This window comes from Sesamum indicum, linkage group LG5 (genome assembly GCF_026168435.1).
Source record: "Sesamum indicum cultivar Baizhima isolate 11 linkage group LG5, ASM2616843v1, whole genome shotgun sequence".
NCBI classification, from domain to species: domain Eukaryota; kingdom Viridiplantae; phylum Streptophyta; class Magnoliopsida; order Lamiales; family Pedaliaceae; genus Sesamum; species Sesamum indicum.
In genome coordinates, this window is record NC_142661.1 from 18,492,051 (window position 1) to 18,510,466 (window position 18,416).

At 28.7% G+C, this 18,416-nt stretch overlaps 1 protein-coding gene across 1 annotated transcript; it reads right to left on the minus strand.

Annotated features, from left to right (window-relative positions):
• Nucleotides 1–9,724: 9,724 nt before the first annotated feature.
• LOC105161715 (aluminum-activated malate transporter 8) lies at nt 9,725–12,548 on the minus strand. The gene is made up of 6 exons (XM_011079504.3): nt 12,128–12,548; nt 11,909–12,049; nt 11,475–11,747; nt 11,075–11,208; nt 10,859–11,002; nt 9,725–10,588 (listed from the first exon to the last, which is right to left on the minus strand). Exons 1-6 carry the CDS (start codon nt 12,417–12,419, stop codon nt 10,070–10,072), a joined length of 1,503 nt encoding a protein of 500 aa, XP_011077806.1. The 5' UTR covers nt 12,420–12,548; the 3' UTR covers nt 9,725–10,069.
• Nucleotides 12,549–18,416: the final 5,868 nt, after the last annotated feature.

Genomic DNA, 18,416 nt, shown 5'->3' on the forward strand with positions numbered 1-18,416 from the left:
AATTCATGTTCGTTGTTTTTTTTTTTTTTTTGAAAAAATTAAAATTTTCAACGCGAACAAACTTATGATTGTAGGTATGTAACTGGATTATGAGCAGTGATTTTGATTTGTTTTACATATCGGTGAAATTATAGTTATTTGAGCAATAATTATGACACAAATTAAATATTCAACAACAGTAACGTACCAATATGGTGATACCCAAATAGAATTGTTATGTTCATTTATTTGCTATATGTTTTTTATTTAAAAAAAAAAGATTGATAGAAAAGACAACATCAAAATATTTCTGTTTAATATAAGAATGAAGATGTCGTTATGATCTAAATTCTTTAAATAATAATTAAGAATATAAGAGGAATTAGAGTCATCATACATTATGGAATATGTATTTCCAATATCGTCGCCGAAACCTATGGGCTTTAAAATAATTAATTAACCTCCTAAATGCTATCATGTAGATATTACATTTGAATTTTATTTATAAAGTAATTAAATGATTGTCACCACTTCACTCTTTTAAAAATAAAAGATATGCGTCAATTATTCACACGTCATGACACATAATATTAAAGGGTTAAAACCCCCAAATGCTCTGTATTACTCCTAAAATTTATTGAAAAATCATATCAAATTTATTGAAAAAAATGAAGATATTCATTTTTTACAACTATTATTTCAATTTCATTAAGACAGATTTTCCTCCCTAAAAATAATATAAGACTATACTTGGATTGATCAATTCGGATTTAAGGAAAGAATTTTAAAATGACTCCAAAGTGCTGCGAAAAACTTAGAAACCAGTTTGTATGTGCTTCTCGATTGTATATATTTTTGGTCAAGAGACGTGGTTGGATTTGATTTTTATGGAAAAAAATTTACCCACGTTAAGTTTGGTCGTATCAAATCAATCAAAGAGTAAGTGTATGATTGGTCACTTTTTTTGAACTATATCCCGTTCGAACGTTAATTATATTGCACTTGTCATATAATTAACCTAGGTCCAGCGAAATTCGATTTGAATGAGAATTTTCAAGTTTTAAATCGCTCTCTTCCTCCGGAGGACTTTGCTCTATGGTTGCAAAGGAATCAACATGTTCATGGGAAGGAGACTAGGGATCCGATTGGTACATCCCAATTTGCCCATCAACACTGTGCGCATTCCAGGAAGTCTGTGCGAGAGTGTATTAATGGTGCGAAGAAGTTTTGAGGGTTTTTATCACTTGTTTTTCTGCTGTAGTGCAGTGTTGATTAATGCAGTCTAACTGTTTATGATTCGTTAAGTTGGAGTGAGAAAAAAATGAGAACGAAAGACGAAGGGGAAGTGAAAAGGTAAAAAAAGAAAAATATAATTTTCCTTTAAATTATTTGATATTTTAAAAAACATTAATTAATTAATTTTAGTAAATTAAAACTTAAAAATTCTATTAATAAGAATATTTTTTAAACAAGAACAAAAATATTTTTTTATTAATAAAAATATTTATCAAAATGAGTGTTGAAACTATTCAATTTAAATAAAGTAAAAATTACGACCAAAATGACCTCAAACAAAGAATTCAGATTTAAATAAAATATGTATTTTTTTTTTAATTTTTGTGACATTATATTTTTACTTTTCTACTCAATTTTAAATTTTGAATACATTCAATTTTACTTCTCCTCTAACTATTCTCCATAATCAAACACCAATTTTTGTTATATATTTAATTTTACTTTCACTTTCTTATACATTTATTTTTTTTCCAACTAAATAAATTCTTAGTTAAAAAGAAAAAAAAAACACTCGTCACATTTCTCACTACAAACGTCGAAACTTTTCGAAACATACTTATTTTTCCAAACCTTATAAGATGTAGCTAGTAACAATTCCAAAGAAAGCGTTTGTCATTTTGCTTTTGCACTTCTTCTATTGAGATGCGACTTTAGTTGTGGGCCAAGAAATTAAGTCCATTAAACAACAAATGAACATAAGGTTTTAGTTAAGCCGACATGGATCTGCGACTGGCCCGTTTAATATAGACTTCCTAGACCCATTTTGTTTTCACATATAAAATTTTACGATGGATAAATTATAACGAGTTTTTTTATAATTATAAATATCCTCTTATATTTTTAAATACCCCCTTATAATAACACATTGTAAAAGGGTATTTGTTAAGGTAATTATAATTTCAATAGGGTATTTGTAATTTTAGAAAAATGATGGGGTATTTATAATTATGGAAAACTTTAGAAGAGCCCGTCGTGATTTACACTACAATTTTATATAAAAGTTGAAAAATAAGGAATTCATCTTGACTCTCGGATAGAGGTAAAAAATAAATGAAATTATTCGATAATCAATTGATATCAATCGAGAAAAGTCTGTTTGAATCCGATTTATTAAACTTAAGAACCCAAATTTGAACTCTTTTTTTTGTTTGATATGCTTGTGAGCTCGTTCTAATTTGTATAAAAATGATAAAATATACTATATCATCTAATATTAGATTAATTTTTCAAACTCGATAATAATTCAAACAAACTTAAAATTAATGTGTTTGACTCGACTCAAATAATTCAATATAAAATATTTATAACCAACTAACAACTACCATTAAAGTAAGCAAAAATAAATACTATTAAAATAAATCAGCACACCAATTACGTCTTTGCGCAATGATTAAGGATAAGACTGAGGTCCCATGAATAAGTTCGAAATATATGAGTGTTTGAATGTTTATCTTAAATTATTATAATCTTTTTACTGTTATTATGCGATAAATTATTATAATTTATTTAGGATGATTTAGTTAAAAATAAAGCATCACAAGGTTAGTGATATTTGTAGGAAAGACAAGGATATATGGGAGCGAATTAAGCGAAAGCTGATGGTGATGGCAATGAATCGCACTCAAACAGAGCTGTCTGCCGAGGTTGCACTTGGAACTTCATATGTGACCCAACACATTGTTCGTACTTGTAAGGTGAATTCCACCACTGTACAACAAAACAAAACAACATTTGTTCATGTAATTTTCAGCACGTGTGCCCCATTTTCCTCTATTAATTTCAACTCTACGCTTCCTTTTCTTACAAAAAACAATATATTTAAATTAAATTTTATCAAATTATACTATAAATATACTATACTTGTTATAATTGATTTATATTCAATCAATTTCAATTCGAATTAAAATTCTCCTTTCTCTAAATAAAGATTTTCCATATTACAAAATTTAAATAAAGAAAAAAAAAAAGAAAACCCACGTCTGCTAATATATGATATATCCACCAGAAAATAGCAAAGTATAATTTAGATAACAGTGTGGTGGAAACTAGAATTAAATTTTTTCTCCATAAAATGAAGTTATTTTGTACTGGTGCTTATTGTTAAAGAAAATCATATCTTGATTTTATAATTGATGTGGTTTGTAATTTGATCGGTGTCCAATATATAGGAATGAAACCAAGCCCTATCAAGTCCTAGCAGTCGACGTGATTTGGCTTCGATTAGGGTCTATTAGCCTATCAAGTTTCAGGTCTGAACTTGTCTTGTCTATTAATAAAAATAATAACCAAAATTTACATTATCTTGTTTAAAAATAATTTTTTTCGATATTTTCATATTTAGTCTCTCTCAAGTAGTAAGAACTACATGGTTTCCATTTAGTCAAGAAGAAAAGTTTGTTATCTTATTATTTTCTCAACATCAGGTTACATATCCTACCAAAAAATATCTCTTGCTTGTAAATTTCTACCTATCAGTATCAGAATAATAATTTATAAGAATCAATTGTACTTATATTATTGTATTTATTTGATAGAGCTAGACCAAATTTCTGGCCTCACCACTGCCCATGTGCAAGGTGTTGTTTGCTCTAACTTCATATGAGTTTCACGATATTATCTTGAAATGTGTCGCGCTAGGGAGAGAAGGTATTGGGGCTTATAAGCTGCTCAAACTCCTCATTTATAACTAATATAGAACGTTGGCCTATGTTTTACACTATCATTCTCACCTTAAAACTTATAGTACATTAATACTAACTTGGTCAAATATGAAAATTTAAATTTTGATCACAATTAATCAATATCCATTATGATTTTACATACACCAAAATATTTGAAACAATTTTCAGCTGGAAACAAATATTTTGGCCTTACTTGTAAAAACGACCACTACTAACCGTTGCACAACCATAGCTAATTAATATCCACTATGATTTTTTTTTTATTTTAATCATTTTCTTCTAGTGAATACAAAATAATCAATTAATCCAAATATATTCTAATATTTACATAGAATCCTATACAAAATTGAAATCGTATACATTTGAAAATGAAAACAATTATTAAATTGTATTTCAGATTATCTGATAAGATTAAAATCAATTTATATATATGTGGTAATTATCATCGTAATTAAGGATGGTTAATTCATGGGATCTGAGCTGCAGAGATAGTTTCTCTTTGTTTATTTTCAGGCAGCTTTGTCAGTAGTAGTGCTGTGGGATCACAACCACTGATGATCTAATGATGTCATTACAGCCCTTTTTTATGGGTCATTACATATAAAAATGTGAGGGTTAATTAATTAATTAATTTCCGAATTAAGTTCATCATAATATATATATATATTCTTGTATAGTTCATGCCCAACCCACCTGCCTTTTTACCTAACTACACCAGTTAAAATCCATAATTACTTCATGTGTTCCACTTAAACTAAGATCCACGTCAGCCGCAATTTCCTTAATCACATGCCCTAATCATACTTACTTTCCATAACTATCTAAACCTTAATTAATAGTTAAGCATATTCTAGTTGATTCTAAACCTGAGGTTTGCGTGGAAGAAAATAGAGGACAGTGTAGGGTAATATAAAAATAGGTAAGAGTGACAGAATAAGTGAATCTGCTTTTCAAACCAAAAAAGAAATGTCAAGTTGATCAGAAAGCTGACTGATCACTTCACCTCTGAATAAACAAATCACAATGGAATCTCTCTTTTCGGAAAGCAATGAATTGGGTCAACATTTTTTATTTTTCAATACAATAATCTCATTTTTATTTCACTAATAAAAACTATATAATTAATATATATAGTAGTCTATATATGTTTTCCAATCAAATATTTTCTCAGGATATGGTTCACTTTTTTTGACTCTCTCGTTTTCTTTCTGTAATCAATCTTTTTTGACTTATGGAAACAAATAAGTCCATACACATAATTACGTGCCCAAAAGAATGATAGTGCACATTTTCAACGGTGCTGATTTTTTTTTCTCAATTCAAATAATTTCTTATATATCATATTTTCTTTAATTTATAAATATTGATAACAAGCTAGACACTAGGAAAATGATTTATTTATACAAACGACAGTTTAGCACCAGGCCGGAAGGGACTAAATTAAATACTATGGGAAGTTTGTTTTTATCCTAAATATTAATTAAAAAATAAAACATTAATTAAGAATATTATATATAAATGTTCATGTGATGCATGTTACATATGTATATGTATATATGTCTAGTGGGAGTTTTGGCAAGAGTGTGTGTGGATATATTTCAATGAAATGGAATTTTGGTATGAGTCAGAGAAATATTCCACAAGCATATCCAGAAAAGGGTATAAGAAGTTGTAACTTTTTAAGCACGGGATCCCACGCCACAAATTTTTAATCATGTATGTACAAACATATATTACTAAAATTGGCCTGGCACGGGCTTTCTCAATATTAGGAACCTGGAGGATTAATTAATAAGATGTTAGGACTTAGATATAAGAGTTGAACAAAGTTCAAATTTTATTTGATTTTACAATATCTATGTTATACATAATTATAAAGTATTCTATTAATGTCTTCAATTTATTGGTATATTAATTTTTATTTTTTTATATTTAATAATTATTTTAACTTATCAACTCAGCATGATTTTTCAAAACTACCTTTCGGTAGGTTTTTCTTTTCTCATTTAGGTAATTTTAATTTTATAAATAGGAAAAATATAATATAAATAAATATTTTATAAAAATTTATATACATACACAAAATGTTCCAAACTTACTGGTGTATATCAAGGGAGAGCACATTTTTTGTGTTTTTTTCTTGTTTGTTTTTTTAATATTTATTTTTTTTATTCATCTAATTTTTCATTCCCCCACTATCTTTTGGTAGTTATTTATTATTAATATTATTATAATTTTCATGCTTTGTCCTAACTTTCTAGTAAATTACATATTAGCTTATTATTGTGTATATACTTTCTTAAATAATATTATAAAATTTGCACACACACAGCGCATGCCACAAATTACTATATTTATACTATACATCAAGCGAGAACACCCTTTTGGTGTCGCACTTAATTTTGGTATGTCATTTACTTTTAAAATTTTAAATTAATTAGTTAATTATTTTTTAAATTCTCCATTTATCATGATTTTTCGTAACTACCCTTTGGTGGTTATTTTCTTTCATGCAATTCTTTTAGTGTTTCTACATTATTTATTATCTTTATTTGTTAATTTTCTTTATAAATTAAAATATTTATATTAATTTATTATCTTAATATATGTTTTTAGGTATTCTTTTAAACTACAAAAACTATACATTTTAGGGTCCGGCTCATGAGTGGCTGCCTATGCTGAGACCATCTAACCTATTACTAGTTCCTAAGTAAAATCGTGTACATGTGCCTGCACAAATAGCAGTACTACGACTCCATCTAAATCAAACAAACAAACAAACCAGATTCTTACAAGCACTTGTAATAGAGTTGTGCGATGTACAGTGGCCACTTCAACTGCATAAAACATAATTACTTAATTAGGTTTACCAGAACTTAAGTACTATAAATAATCATTAATTCAACTTTAATTTTTGCAACTAATACCATCCATTCACATATATAGTATACTTAACTCCAACATGAATCTGCTGTTTTTGCCCTCTCCACCATACTTTACTTTCTGTGTGCTATCTCAAACCGCCTTTAATTTCACTCCATTTATGTACATATATATTCTTCTTGTTTTTATTTTTTATTTCTTCACCAGCAAGTTTTTTTTTTTAAAAAGTAATATCTATATGATTACATCAATATTTTAATAATTTAAACTTTAATATATCAATATAATTGAGAGCAATGAGATAAATTACAATAAATTCACATAGAATTAAGGGGTTAAATGCAATTTACCCTCCTGTGATATGTGAAATAAGCAAATATCCTCATATGAAAAAAGAATTAGCGGATTATCCCCCGTGTTTTCAAAAATAAAGCAAATTACCCCCCCCCCCCAATCAATGGCTCAGATAGGAGGGTATTTTGCTTCATTTCCAAAACACAGGGGGCAATTTGCTATTTTATTTTTCATATGTGATTTTTTTTTTTTTGCTCACTTTTCATATCACAGGGGGTAAATTGCATTTTTTCCTTAAATTAAGTGAGATTTGAGAAAGAAAAACAAAAGGAGCAAAAGTTCGGAGCATGTAAGGAAGTAAACAAAATTGTATATTACGTCCTCACAAATTAATTTTTTTGCGATTTTGATCTTATTACTTTTTAATTATATCTTACAATTTAAGTAAATTAGCAGTCTCAAAACTTAATTCCATTAAACTTATGATGAAAGGAACATGTACATGGCCTTAACTCCTTAATTTAAAGATGTTTTTGTTACAAATTTAATGAAATCAAGATTTTTGTGATTAAAATTATAATTTTTTTTGAAATTATGAGGTCTAAAAAGCAAAGTTAAACAACAATAGGACTAAAATCGTCAAAAAAAAAAAAAAAATAAAACTAACTTGAGTGACGTAAAATGTATTTATTAAAACCTTATTATATCCGGTCACCATCTTATCCAACACTTTTATCACGCACTCGTAATTAGTTTTTCTACTTCGTACTATTTAAATAAATGTAACACTTTCCCTATGCTTTTTATTTTGAAATTCAACTTGTTTTTTAATTTAAATTATCACTCTTGAAAAGTATAAGTTTTACAAACAATCTCATAGTTCTATAGGTTCGGAGATGAGCTCTCTATGACTTTAGTAAGTTAATTAATTTAGAGATTTCATTGTGCGAGTTAGTGGAGATATATAGTTGTTTTCAATGTTTTAAATAAGTGCTTTAGACGAGGTGGCTTGAGATTATTTTTTTAATTTTTAAAAATACAATACTTATACTATTTTCTTTACTTTTTTTTTTGGCTCTGTATAAAAAATAAAAATAAATAAAATGGGAAATGATTCTTGAAGGACATAGGAATTAATCCATCTAATCAAATTAAAAGTTAATAATCATGTAATATAAATGCAGAAAAAGGTGATGAATTAATACAAAATTAATATTTATATTTACAATTACTTGATGATATTTTGATTAATTAATACCTTACTTGCTAATTAAGGTACAAAAATCTCAGACAAAGTGGATTCAAATAATCTATTATAATTGTATATATATGCATCTTGCCACATTATATAATTTCTGACTATGTCCTCAACAGGTAGAATATATATATATATATATATATATATTAGTGGTAGTGAACAAATACTTTAATTTGTTAACCTTCCCATCAATTTCAGACTTTCTCCAAAGGCATATATATATATATAATTACTGTAGAATTAATTAGTGGTGACCAGATGATCTATATATATATATATTTAGTTAAATATTTTGTCTTTGAATGAAATGAATCATTATTGTTTCTTTTACTTACCAAACATTTCATTTAATGATAAAAGCACTTGAATCAATTTTTGGGTAAATTCGGATAAAATGATCTGAAAGAAAAGGCCGAAACCTAAATGCTTCTCGATTTGGACTTATATCTATGCATAGATTAGTATACTATCTCTTAGTTTGTACAGGCGATCCATTTGGATTTCAATAAACAGGTAGGGGTCTTGTCTAATTTCTGCCACGACACTGGCGGCTTTAATAAAAAATAAAGAACTCTTTTATCATGAATTTAGTCGTATATCTATTTCATTTAATAAATATATTATGTGTCTAAAATTTTTTCGAAATAAAATATATAATGTACGTCATATGTTCATGTGGTACGTATGTGCATATTGATGGAGTAAAAGATATAAAAAAAAATTTAATGAAAATTAATAATAGGATGTAAATTGCAATTCTTTTTGTCTTGTAGGACTAAATTTATTGAGTTGTAAAACAGTACGATCAGAATCACAAATAAGCTAAATTATGGAACGTAAATTATAATTTTTCCCGTAGTTCAATATTTACCATGTGTATGAAGTGTGCTTAGATTGTTTACCTCTAATTTATCCCCATCTTGTAGTTATTAATAATTTATGGCACACCTCATTTATGTGTGCAACATTTATGAATACCATTTAAAAAAAGAATTTATGAAATATTTATTATTTAATAAAGTATATATATAAATAATAAATGAATATCAAATTTATATAAAAATTAGTGACAAAAATGAATGAAAATTAAAAAATAAAAAGATAATAGAAGAGTGAAGAGTTAGATGAAAAATTAAAGAAAATAAATAAATAAAATTTAAACCAAAAAAGAGATAGACATAAAAAATGTGTCTTCCCTTAATATAAAGCATTTATATAAATCCACGTTATCTGTATATTTAGAGGATATGTTGTATGTCCATCAAATTTATATCTCATCAGTTTATAAGATAATGTAAATTAAACCGGCAACTATTGAGACGAATGCACTATCTGTCGCAAAGAACAAACACCATTATATATATAACATTTTCCAGAAAGATCGCCGAAAGCTTAAGCTTACATAATCTCACCACTTCCCATCCGCATGCCGCCTCCACTCTTCTAGACTATATATCATGTATACATACATACATATATATGTATATTATTATTTTAGCACTATTACATCTCTTCTACACTACACATAATTATGTCTGTTACATATCACCGTTACGAATTCGTCATCGACCCATATTATCATAACATATACGTACGTACGTAGTCTTAGATATAAGTACGGTGACATTATTCCTAATTTATATGAAGACATTAATAATATACATCGACGACAATCTGATTACTTCTTCTCTCCGAGTCCTTGCGGCGGATGAACATTCTTCATCTCCGGCGAGTCCTGCGACGTCGTGCCATGAACCTCGATCACTACATGATCGTCATCATCGGTGATATCGTTGACGGGCTTCACTATTCCTCGATGAAGCAAAGTCGTCTGCTGTTGTTTCTCGGGCAGTGCCGTAGCTGTTGACTTGGGTTTCTTGAAACCGGCCATTCGTGAAAGTTCATGAACCGACAGCGAGATCTTGTCGATGCACTTAATGATGTCGAGAAGTACCGATGCGACTACGAGGGCGGGCATGATTTCTTGGAGATCTGCTTCCGTGGGCAGTGAGCAGGTTTCGAGTATGGTCTTTAGGTCGTCGGCTGCGGCTTTGTAGTTTTGCGTATGTGTTTCAACTCCTGATGACGGAAACGTCATGCTCTTTATTGCGGACGCCACTTCTTTCAAAGCCTTGCTTGATTCCGTGCTCATTTTGATGCACGCTTCTTGGATTTTTATTTGGAACTCGGATGCTACCTGCAAATGAAATTGACTTCATTAATATATATATATATGGGCATTTTTTCTTATCTTACTTAATTGTGTTGACACGTAACATTTATGTGTATATGTTCGTGATTAAAAGATGATATTGTCCATTTGAAATGAATGAGTTATTATATTAATATAGATATTCAATGGTGTAACTATTATTTTAAAATTTAGAATTGCAGAATCATGAATTATCAATGTATTTATGATAAATAATATATATTTATAAACGAGATGTATTGTACGTACGTTTACCTGATGTTTTGAGTTTACGTATCGGTTAAGTGTTTCAATGAGACATGCGCATTCCCTTGCCATAGCCCCGACCTTCAAGTACTGTTTCCAGGGGTGATGGAACCTAAAACGACCATGACCAGGTTCCCACCATGCAAAATTTGCCTGGAATGTTGAGACAACGTTAGACAGCGAAATCTACGTTCCAAGTACAAAAAACTCAATATCGAAACTTACCAAAGATTCCTCAGTCGCTTTCGAATTGAGCACACTTTTATAGGCTTCCAGAAATGACGGCTTGCACTCATTCTTGGAGGAAATTGCACCACTTCCATCCACAGCTGAAGGACCATAGAATTCATGGCCAAAACCTGTAATGAAATTCAAAAATAATATGTATTTAAAAATAATATTTTTGTGATTTAAAAATTATAGAGATGGCTTTTTTATTTTTATTTTGTTAATTGTAGTGGACAAATTTTGGCCAATATTATGACATGCAAAATTTTCAAACTTAAATCAAATTTGATAGAATCAAACTAATTACAGAGCGAATATGATATACTTGTCAATGATTGATTTAAGTGAGACCAAGCCAATTTGAATTAGAATTTCCGATTATGACATGCATGTGTACCTTCCAAGAAGGAAGCAAGCTTCTCTATATTTGCAGCAACTAAATTATGCAAATCTTGGCCCGCCCAAACCGGGCAAACGAATATGGATATCAACATACAGGTCGCCCCGCCTATAAGAATAGTGGAAAGCCTTTGATGAGCCAGTTGCAGGATTTGAGTGACCCGAAAACCCGATACGGCCACCAGGCTGAAAGTGAGTATGAATATCAGCACTCCATAGTCGTACTTCCTCTTCACGTTAGGGAAAAATCGTGTAAACGTTGACGCCGCCGCTGCATTTCAGGAGAAAAACACTTTTAATTATATTCATAATCCCAAATTAATGAATGTTGAGAAAATCTGTAATCTTATTCTATAATTATAAGATTTTCTTTAAATGTAATTTTCACTCAGATTTCTCAAATTTTTTATTATTTTTAGAAAGAAACATTACCTAGAAAAAAGACCATGAGACCAAGAACAACAGGCTCTCCTTTCTCTCCACAGAGACTTGCCAAGTACTCGGCTCCGACACCTAAAGCACCAGCCAGTAACGTCGCACAACCTCTGTTTATGCTTTTCGATAGGGTTCCACCTAAATTAAACAAAAAAGATTAGTTTATTTTAATGAAAATTTACTGAGAAAGTTAATATATATAAATGAATTACTGACCAACTGTGAATTCAAAGACGACGACAACTGTTAAAACAGCCCACATTCCTGCCTGTCCGAATCCATCGTACAAAGGCCTGAAGTAGTAGAACAAAGACACTAACGTAAGAGCCAATCCGACTTTCATGGAGTGCACGATTCTCCTCGGATCATCCTCTCCAATTTTCTTAGTTTTCTTGACAGTCTCAACCGCACAACTCTTCAACTTTCCAGGCAGGGACTTGACAAAACCCCATGATCCGGCAGGGCCTGTCGACGTCTTCTCCTGGTTTCCTGAGTTGATCATCTCCATGGTATGCAACCAAGAACAACCTAGGAAAGTACACAAGTACTCACGTTGGAGTGTGCGAGTTATGTATCTAGACAGAAAATTGGAGAGGCAGCTAAGGGTTAATGCAATTTGGAGAGGGTTGTGAGCGTCGACACGGAATTTATACAGGTCTGAAAAGTGGTGCGGGGGGGCAAAATTGATAGATAGGATAAATACTTTATTGATATTTACATGCGCAGATGTCTTTTTTGTTTGATCTTTGGTCTGATGACAAAAGTTGTCCCTTCACAATCATCAAACTGGGAAAAAAGTTGGTCTGCGTGAGTCGACTTTTCACTTGGATCTTGCCAATTCTTTTAAATTTTACATGGGGTACAGCTTGCCATCCCCCCCACCCCCCCCCCCTTCCCCTACGAATTTAATTAATTTAATTTTTATAAAGCAGATAAATAAATCAACTGGGGTTTTCATTCATTCCCATATATACCCCACAAAACCCCCACTCAACACACACACACACACGTACTGGTGGTGAGAGTGGACGGTGTGAAAAGTCTGCGAAAGTGCTCTGGTTTCCACCATGACTTTAAAATGGTTTTTCAATTTCACACTTTCACACACACTATATAACTCTAATGCCATCTTTATTACACTTTTATATAAATATATATATATATATATTTCATATTATACTATTTTCTTGAATTTTAACAAATTACAAGTGTATTAATTATCGTCGTATTTTACATTACAAATTCTCTTCAATATCATCAGTATAATTATCCGATGTTAAAGTACTTGTAATATACTGAGACTTTAGATTACATTTCGATTGATGATTTTGAAATTATGAATTTTAAATCCATAATAATAATTAAGTTCTTTAAATTTGTTTGAATAATTTATAATTAAGAGATTTCAATTTTTTTTTAATTTTAAATTTCAACTATGTTTTGTTAAATATATTAATAGATTTCAATTTCTTCTAATATGGATCTCTTTAAAATTAAATTTTCAAAATTTTTCTTAAAATACAAATTCATCGCTCCAAATATAATTTTAAAGAATATTAGAACTATTATTCAAAATTATTAATATTATTTTTTTATAATATGATAGAATTTTAAGGGAGTGTAAATATTTATATAAAGGTATAAGTTATAGAAAGTGGAGTCGTAGCTGATACGAAATGTGGGAAATTAAAGGGAGAGAGATTGCGTAATAAGGATTGTTGAGGAATGAGGAGAGACATATATTTTAGTGAGGTTATTGCGATGATTGTCAAACTCCAATTTATGATAAGTGGACTTCAGTCTCAAAAAAGTACGGTCCCCATTCAACTCTGCGTACGGAAACCCGGGAATAACGTATCTCCCCCTTATTATTTATATACATACATTTCCTTTTTTCTCCTCCTCTCTTAAATGTCTGTAATTCTTGAAATCTGCCATCAAATTTCACCAGATTATTGATGACTTATTCATTCAAGGTTTTTTTTTTTTTTTGAATATTTGTTCAAGGTTGAGGTGTATAAATAAATTTAAAATTATGGGTTTGAATACGAGTATATATTTATCTCACTTAATATGAATTTATTATAATAAGATATTGTCTCATTTTATATGAATTTTTATTATTTATTTATCAATTTATTGTAAACTTTTATACTGAAGTTGGCAAAAATTATATAAACTTTTAATGTTATCCCTCATTTAACATGCTCATGTAATTATTTTGTACTTATACAGAAAAAAGAATCATAATATTAACCTCACTCTATATATATATACTAAATTTATCCCATTATAAGTATAAAAATATATATAAAAATATTAAACGAGGAGTAAATTAGAAATTTATTTAATTATTTTTTATTGACATCATAGTTTTCCATCTCAACTCTAACAAAAAAAAATAAGTATATATAGAGAATTTTCGAAGGGGGTGAGTTTAATTTTAAATTTTTTTTAAGAAAAAATATAATTTTACTCTTTTAGGAAAATCTAAATATAATTAATAAAAAATTGAAGTTGGGTTGATGAGAGTTTCCTAGAAATTTCTTGTAATTAAATAATTATTACTTTATTCATGATTATTGAGGAATGATTTAATTAGAGACGACATTTCAGCTGACGTCTTCCCGTTGAAATTAGCAGCACATTTTTGGTTCCCGATTGCATTTATGTAATACTTATTTGTTTTTGGAGATTGAAGTTTAAATGATGATGGTTGTTGGGCTATAACACGTCTTAGAAATCATAAATTGCAAATATTTTGAAATTATAGCCCACTCATCATAGCAGGAAATCCAACTAATAATCATTTAATTACTAGGGAGTGACATATGCGTAATTTAAATTTATATGATGCTTTAATCGAATGAAAAATAATAATAATAAAATAATTGATCAAAATTGATAACACATATTAATTTCATGTCCCACAAAAATTAATAACAAATTATAAAAAATAATTTGACAGATCACAAAATTTTCCATTAATAACAAAGTATGGATAATGAACCTATTTTTTATCCTACAAATATTATTACGCACACAAAGTGTAGAGAATTTAAAATGAGTATTTACCTTTCTTTACTAATAAAAAACAGATGTGCACCCAATTTTTGTGATTTCAAAGTTCCATTACCTTATTCAGTTTTGAAGTTTTACACTAATTTAACTGTCTAATAAATATATTTGTGTATTTTATTTTTATTTATAACATATTTTAAAATATAAGAGATTATTCATTATATGCACGCAAGAACAACATGTGAATATGACTAGTATTACTTAATGTTATCTCATTTTCATCTTGACTAGAAACACTCCTGTCCACACTATATATCTCTATGCAAGAAATGTACACCAGATTAGGGGTATCAATAGATAGGGTAAGATCCTACTTAGACCCATAATTTAATTCTGAGACCTAGACTCAAACTCAATAAATATTATTAGACCCAAACTCATTAAAAAATATAGAGTGAGTCTGAGTTGGCCCTCTACCCACCAATACACATGGATCTATGTATTCAATTTGGACCCAAAATACATGTTTATTTTTTTTCTTAATTCAATTGAATTATTATTTACCAATTGATCTACCTCCAATTGAACAAACCTAATAAACTTAAGATATCATAATATTATTTATCGTGTAATTCTTTAACCATATACATTAATAATAAATAATTATATAATTAGTTAAATAAATATATTATCATGTTGGGTATACTTCTTAATATCTTGATAGGTAATAATATTTGCTTGAAAATTTGAAATGATAAAATTGAATTTTAAAGTTTTATAATATTGAATTCGATTTCTATTAAATATATAGATTTAATACTTTTATAAAATTATTTTATTAATGGTATAATAAATTATATTATTTAAAAAATTCCATAAAAAAAGAGTTATTTGTGAATCGATATCAATAATTCTGAATTTATTGATGAATTCTAGGTAAAAATGAAAAATATAAGAAAAAAATTTAATTTAATTATTATGATTTACAAAAAAAAAAAAAAAAAGGGTCTGGGTCTGCCAGAACCCAAATACTGTATTTGATCTGGGATTGAATTTGAATGGAGTCTTACCTCATTCACTGGCTTATAAATCTACTCATTAACTTATGTTGCATTATTTGGAAAATCTTTTGGGTGAATGGGCCCAACATATAAATTGGGCCAAGGGACTACTGTTATCCACTAGGAATAATGTTGTTGAAAAATTTCATTCAAAATTATTTAATTATTCTGTTATAAAATTTGGTACAATTACGTATAAATTTTTAAAATCCGGAAAGCAATGACAAGAAAAAAATTACAAAAACTACAAGACAAGTGCATGGTTGTGAAAGGCGGACATGAGGTATTTACAAATCATAGTTGGTTATTACTAGTTTGATTGTTTCCATCCAGCAAAGCCAGCCTCCATTAATACTACCAGTGATTGGTATTTACCTCGTCAATCAAGAAGTAAGGCGTTCCCAACTTAATTTGTTGAATACACAAATACAGAATCACTGCATGTAACTGTGGAACATTCTTAATTAGCATGATTAAGGAAACCAACAAACCCCACAATGAGATTCTTCAATAACACAAAAGGGCGTAAACCTATGTTTTTTTTTTTCTTAAATAATTGAAATATATACATATCACAGGTTAAAATATTAAATCCACAAAATGGAAAATTGAGGCGGGACGCAGCCACAAAGTCAGCACTGAGGTGAATGCAAGTTGTGAGTCAAGTCAGTAGACCGTCGACCTGCTTTTTGACTTGCCGCTGGACACGATTAATTGATTTTGATATATATATATATATATATATATATTAATAGAAATAATTAATTACAATACATTATACTACTTAATTCTATATCCATATAGACAGAACTTGAATGCAAAACATTTCTTAGCTGTGATTGAAAAGTTTAATTTGGAGTTTCTGTTCTATCATGGAAAATTTTAATTTATATTGGATTTTGTCGAGCTTGAACTAATTATATGACAAATACAATATATTTTTTGTGTATTAGTATATAGTTAAAAAAGATTGACCAATCACATAATAAGTATATTACATATGCTCTGTGATTAATTTTGTCTTGCCAAACTTAATTTGGGTATGAATTTTTTGTACTGCCACCAAGGCAAATGACTCATTTGCGATGTTGAAAGAAATTTTGAATTAGCATAATTAACTACACCTGATATAATTAATTTTCCTAAAGGCATGCACTTTGATTTATTTATTTTTTACTAAGTAATAATAAATAAATTATAATAACTTATCTTTATTTCAATTCAACTAATATATCAATATGAATAACAACAATAAATAAATTATATTAACTAACATAACATGAGACAAATACCTATACGTCATGGGACCTCAACCTTAATTTTAATCATTAAATTAAGATATTTTTTTTGCGTATTTTGAAAATATTTAAAGCTCATCTTTTAAGAGAGTAAAAAGAAGTATATATTAACAAAGAAGTAGAAAAGATAAAAAGTAATAATTAACAAACAAACAAGTCGCATATTTATTTATTATTCAAAACTTATATATATATATATATATATATGTTCTAAAATTCAAATCCAAGTATAGTCAGTCTATTTGCTCTCGTGACATCAGTCGCCCGCCCCGACAAACATTTTGGATGCTTCTCTCGTTTCAAAGAATGCACATCATTATTCACGTGCATTAACCTAATCAATACAATTTTACAAAATACTTTTACACCTGTTCATAATCACATCTCTTGCACAACGTTTGAGAAATCAAAATTTAATAACACCCTTTAGGATATGTCTAGCAAGATCGAACTAATTATGTCATACACTACAAGAAAATAAGTGACAATAAACTTTATTTTGTCATTATATAATTATTAGTGACAAAAATTGTGTATAAAGTTGTCATTGTAGATAATTAACGACACATGTATAGTAACAACTCTATCACTAATTGTATTCAATGATAACTACGTATTTATGTATGTATTTTGTTTTCACTACGTACTAATCTTTTCTAATAACAATTTTTACAAAATAATAATAACTATTAAAATCATAAAAATTTATTGTTGTGACAAGAATAAAAAATTCTTGTCACCAAATATATAATTTTCGTGATCTGATTCTTTTTGGGTCGTTAATCTTCTTTCTCTTTATTTTTTTTTTGTTTACTACTGAAATAGTTAATTATTCTTTTTAAATTATATATTATATAAGTTTAAAATTAATTTATACGTGACCAAACCTAATCCAAGCCAAAACTTCCCAACACGTTAACCCTCCTGGCCCATGTATTACTATTTGTTTTCCAAGCATTAAGGGCAACTTATTCCATGGGCAGTCAGGAGTCTTATTCAAACATGGTCCCTGGAATTTACACATTATTCTCGAATTTTGACCACCGAATTAACGTCTACCCCGTGAGAATACATGACTTAATTCAGGATCAAATTTCCTTCTTTCCTTATAAATTTTCTCAGACA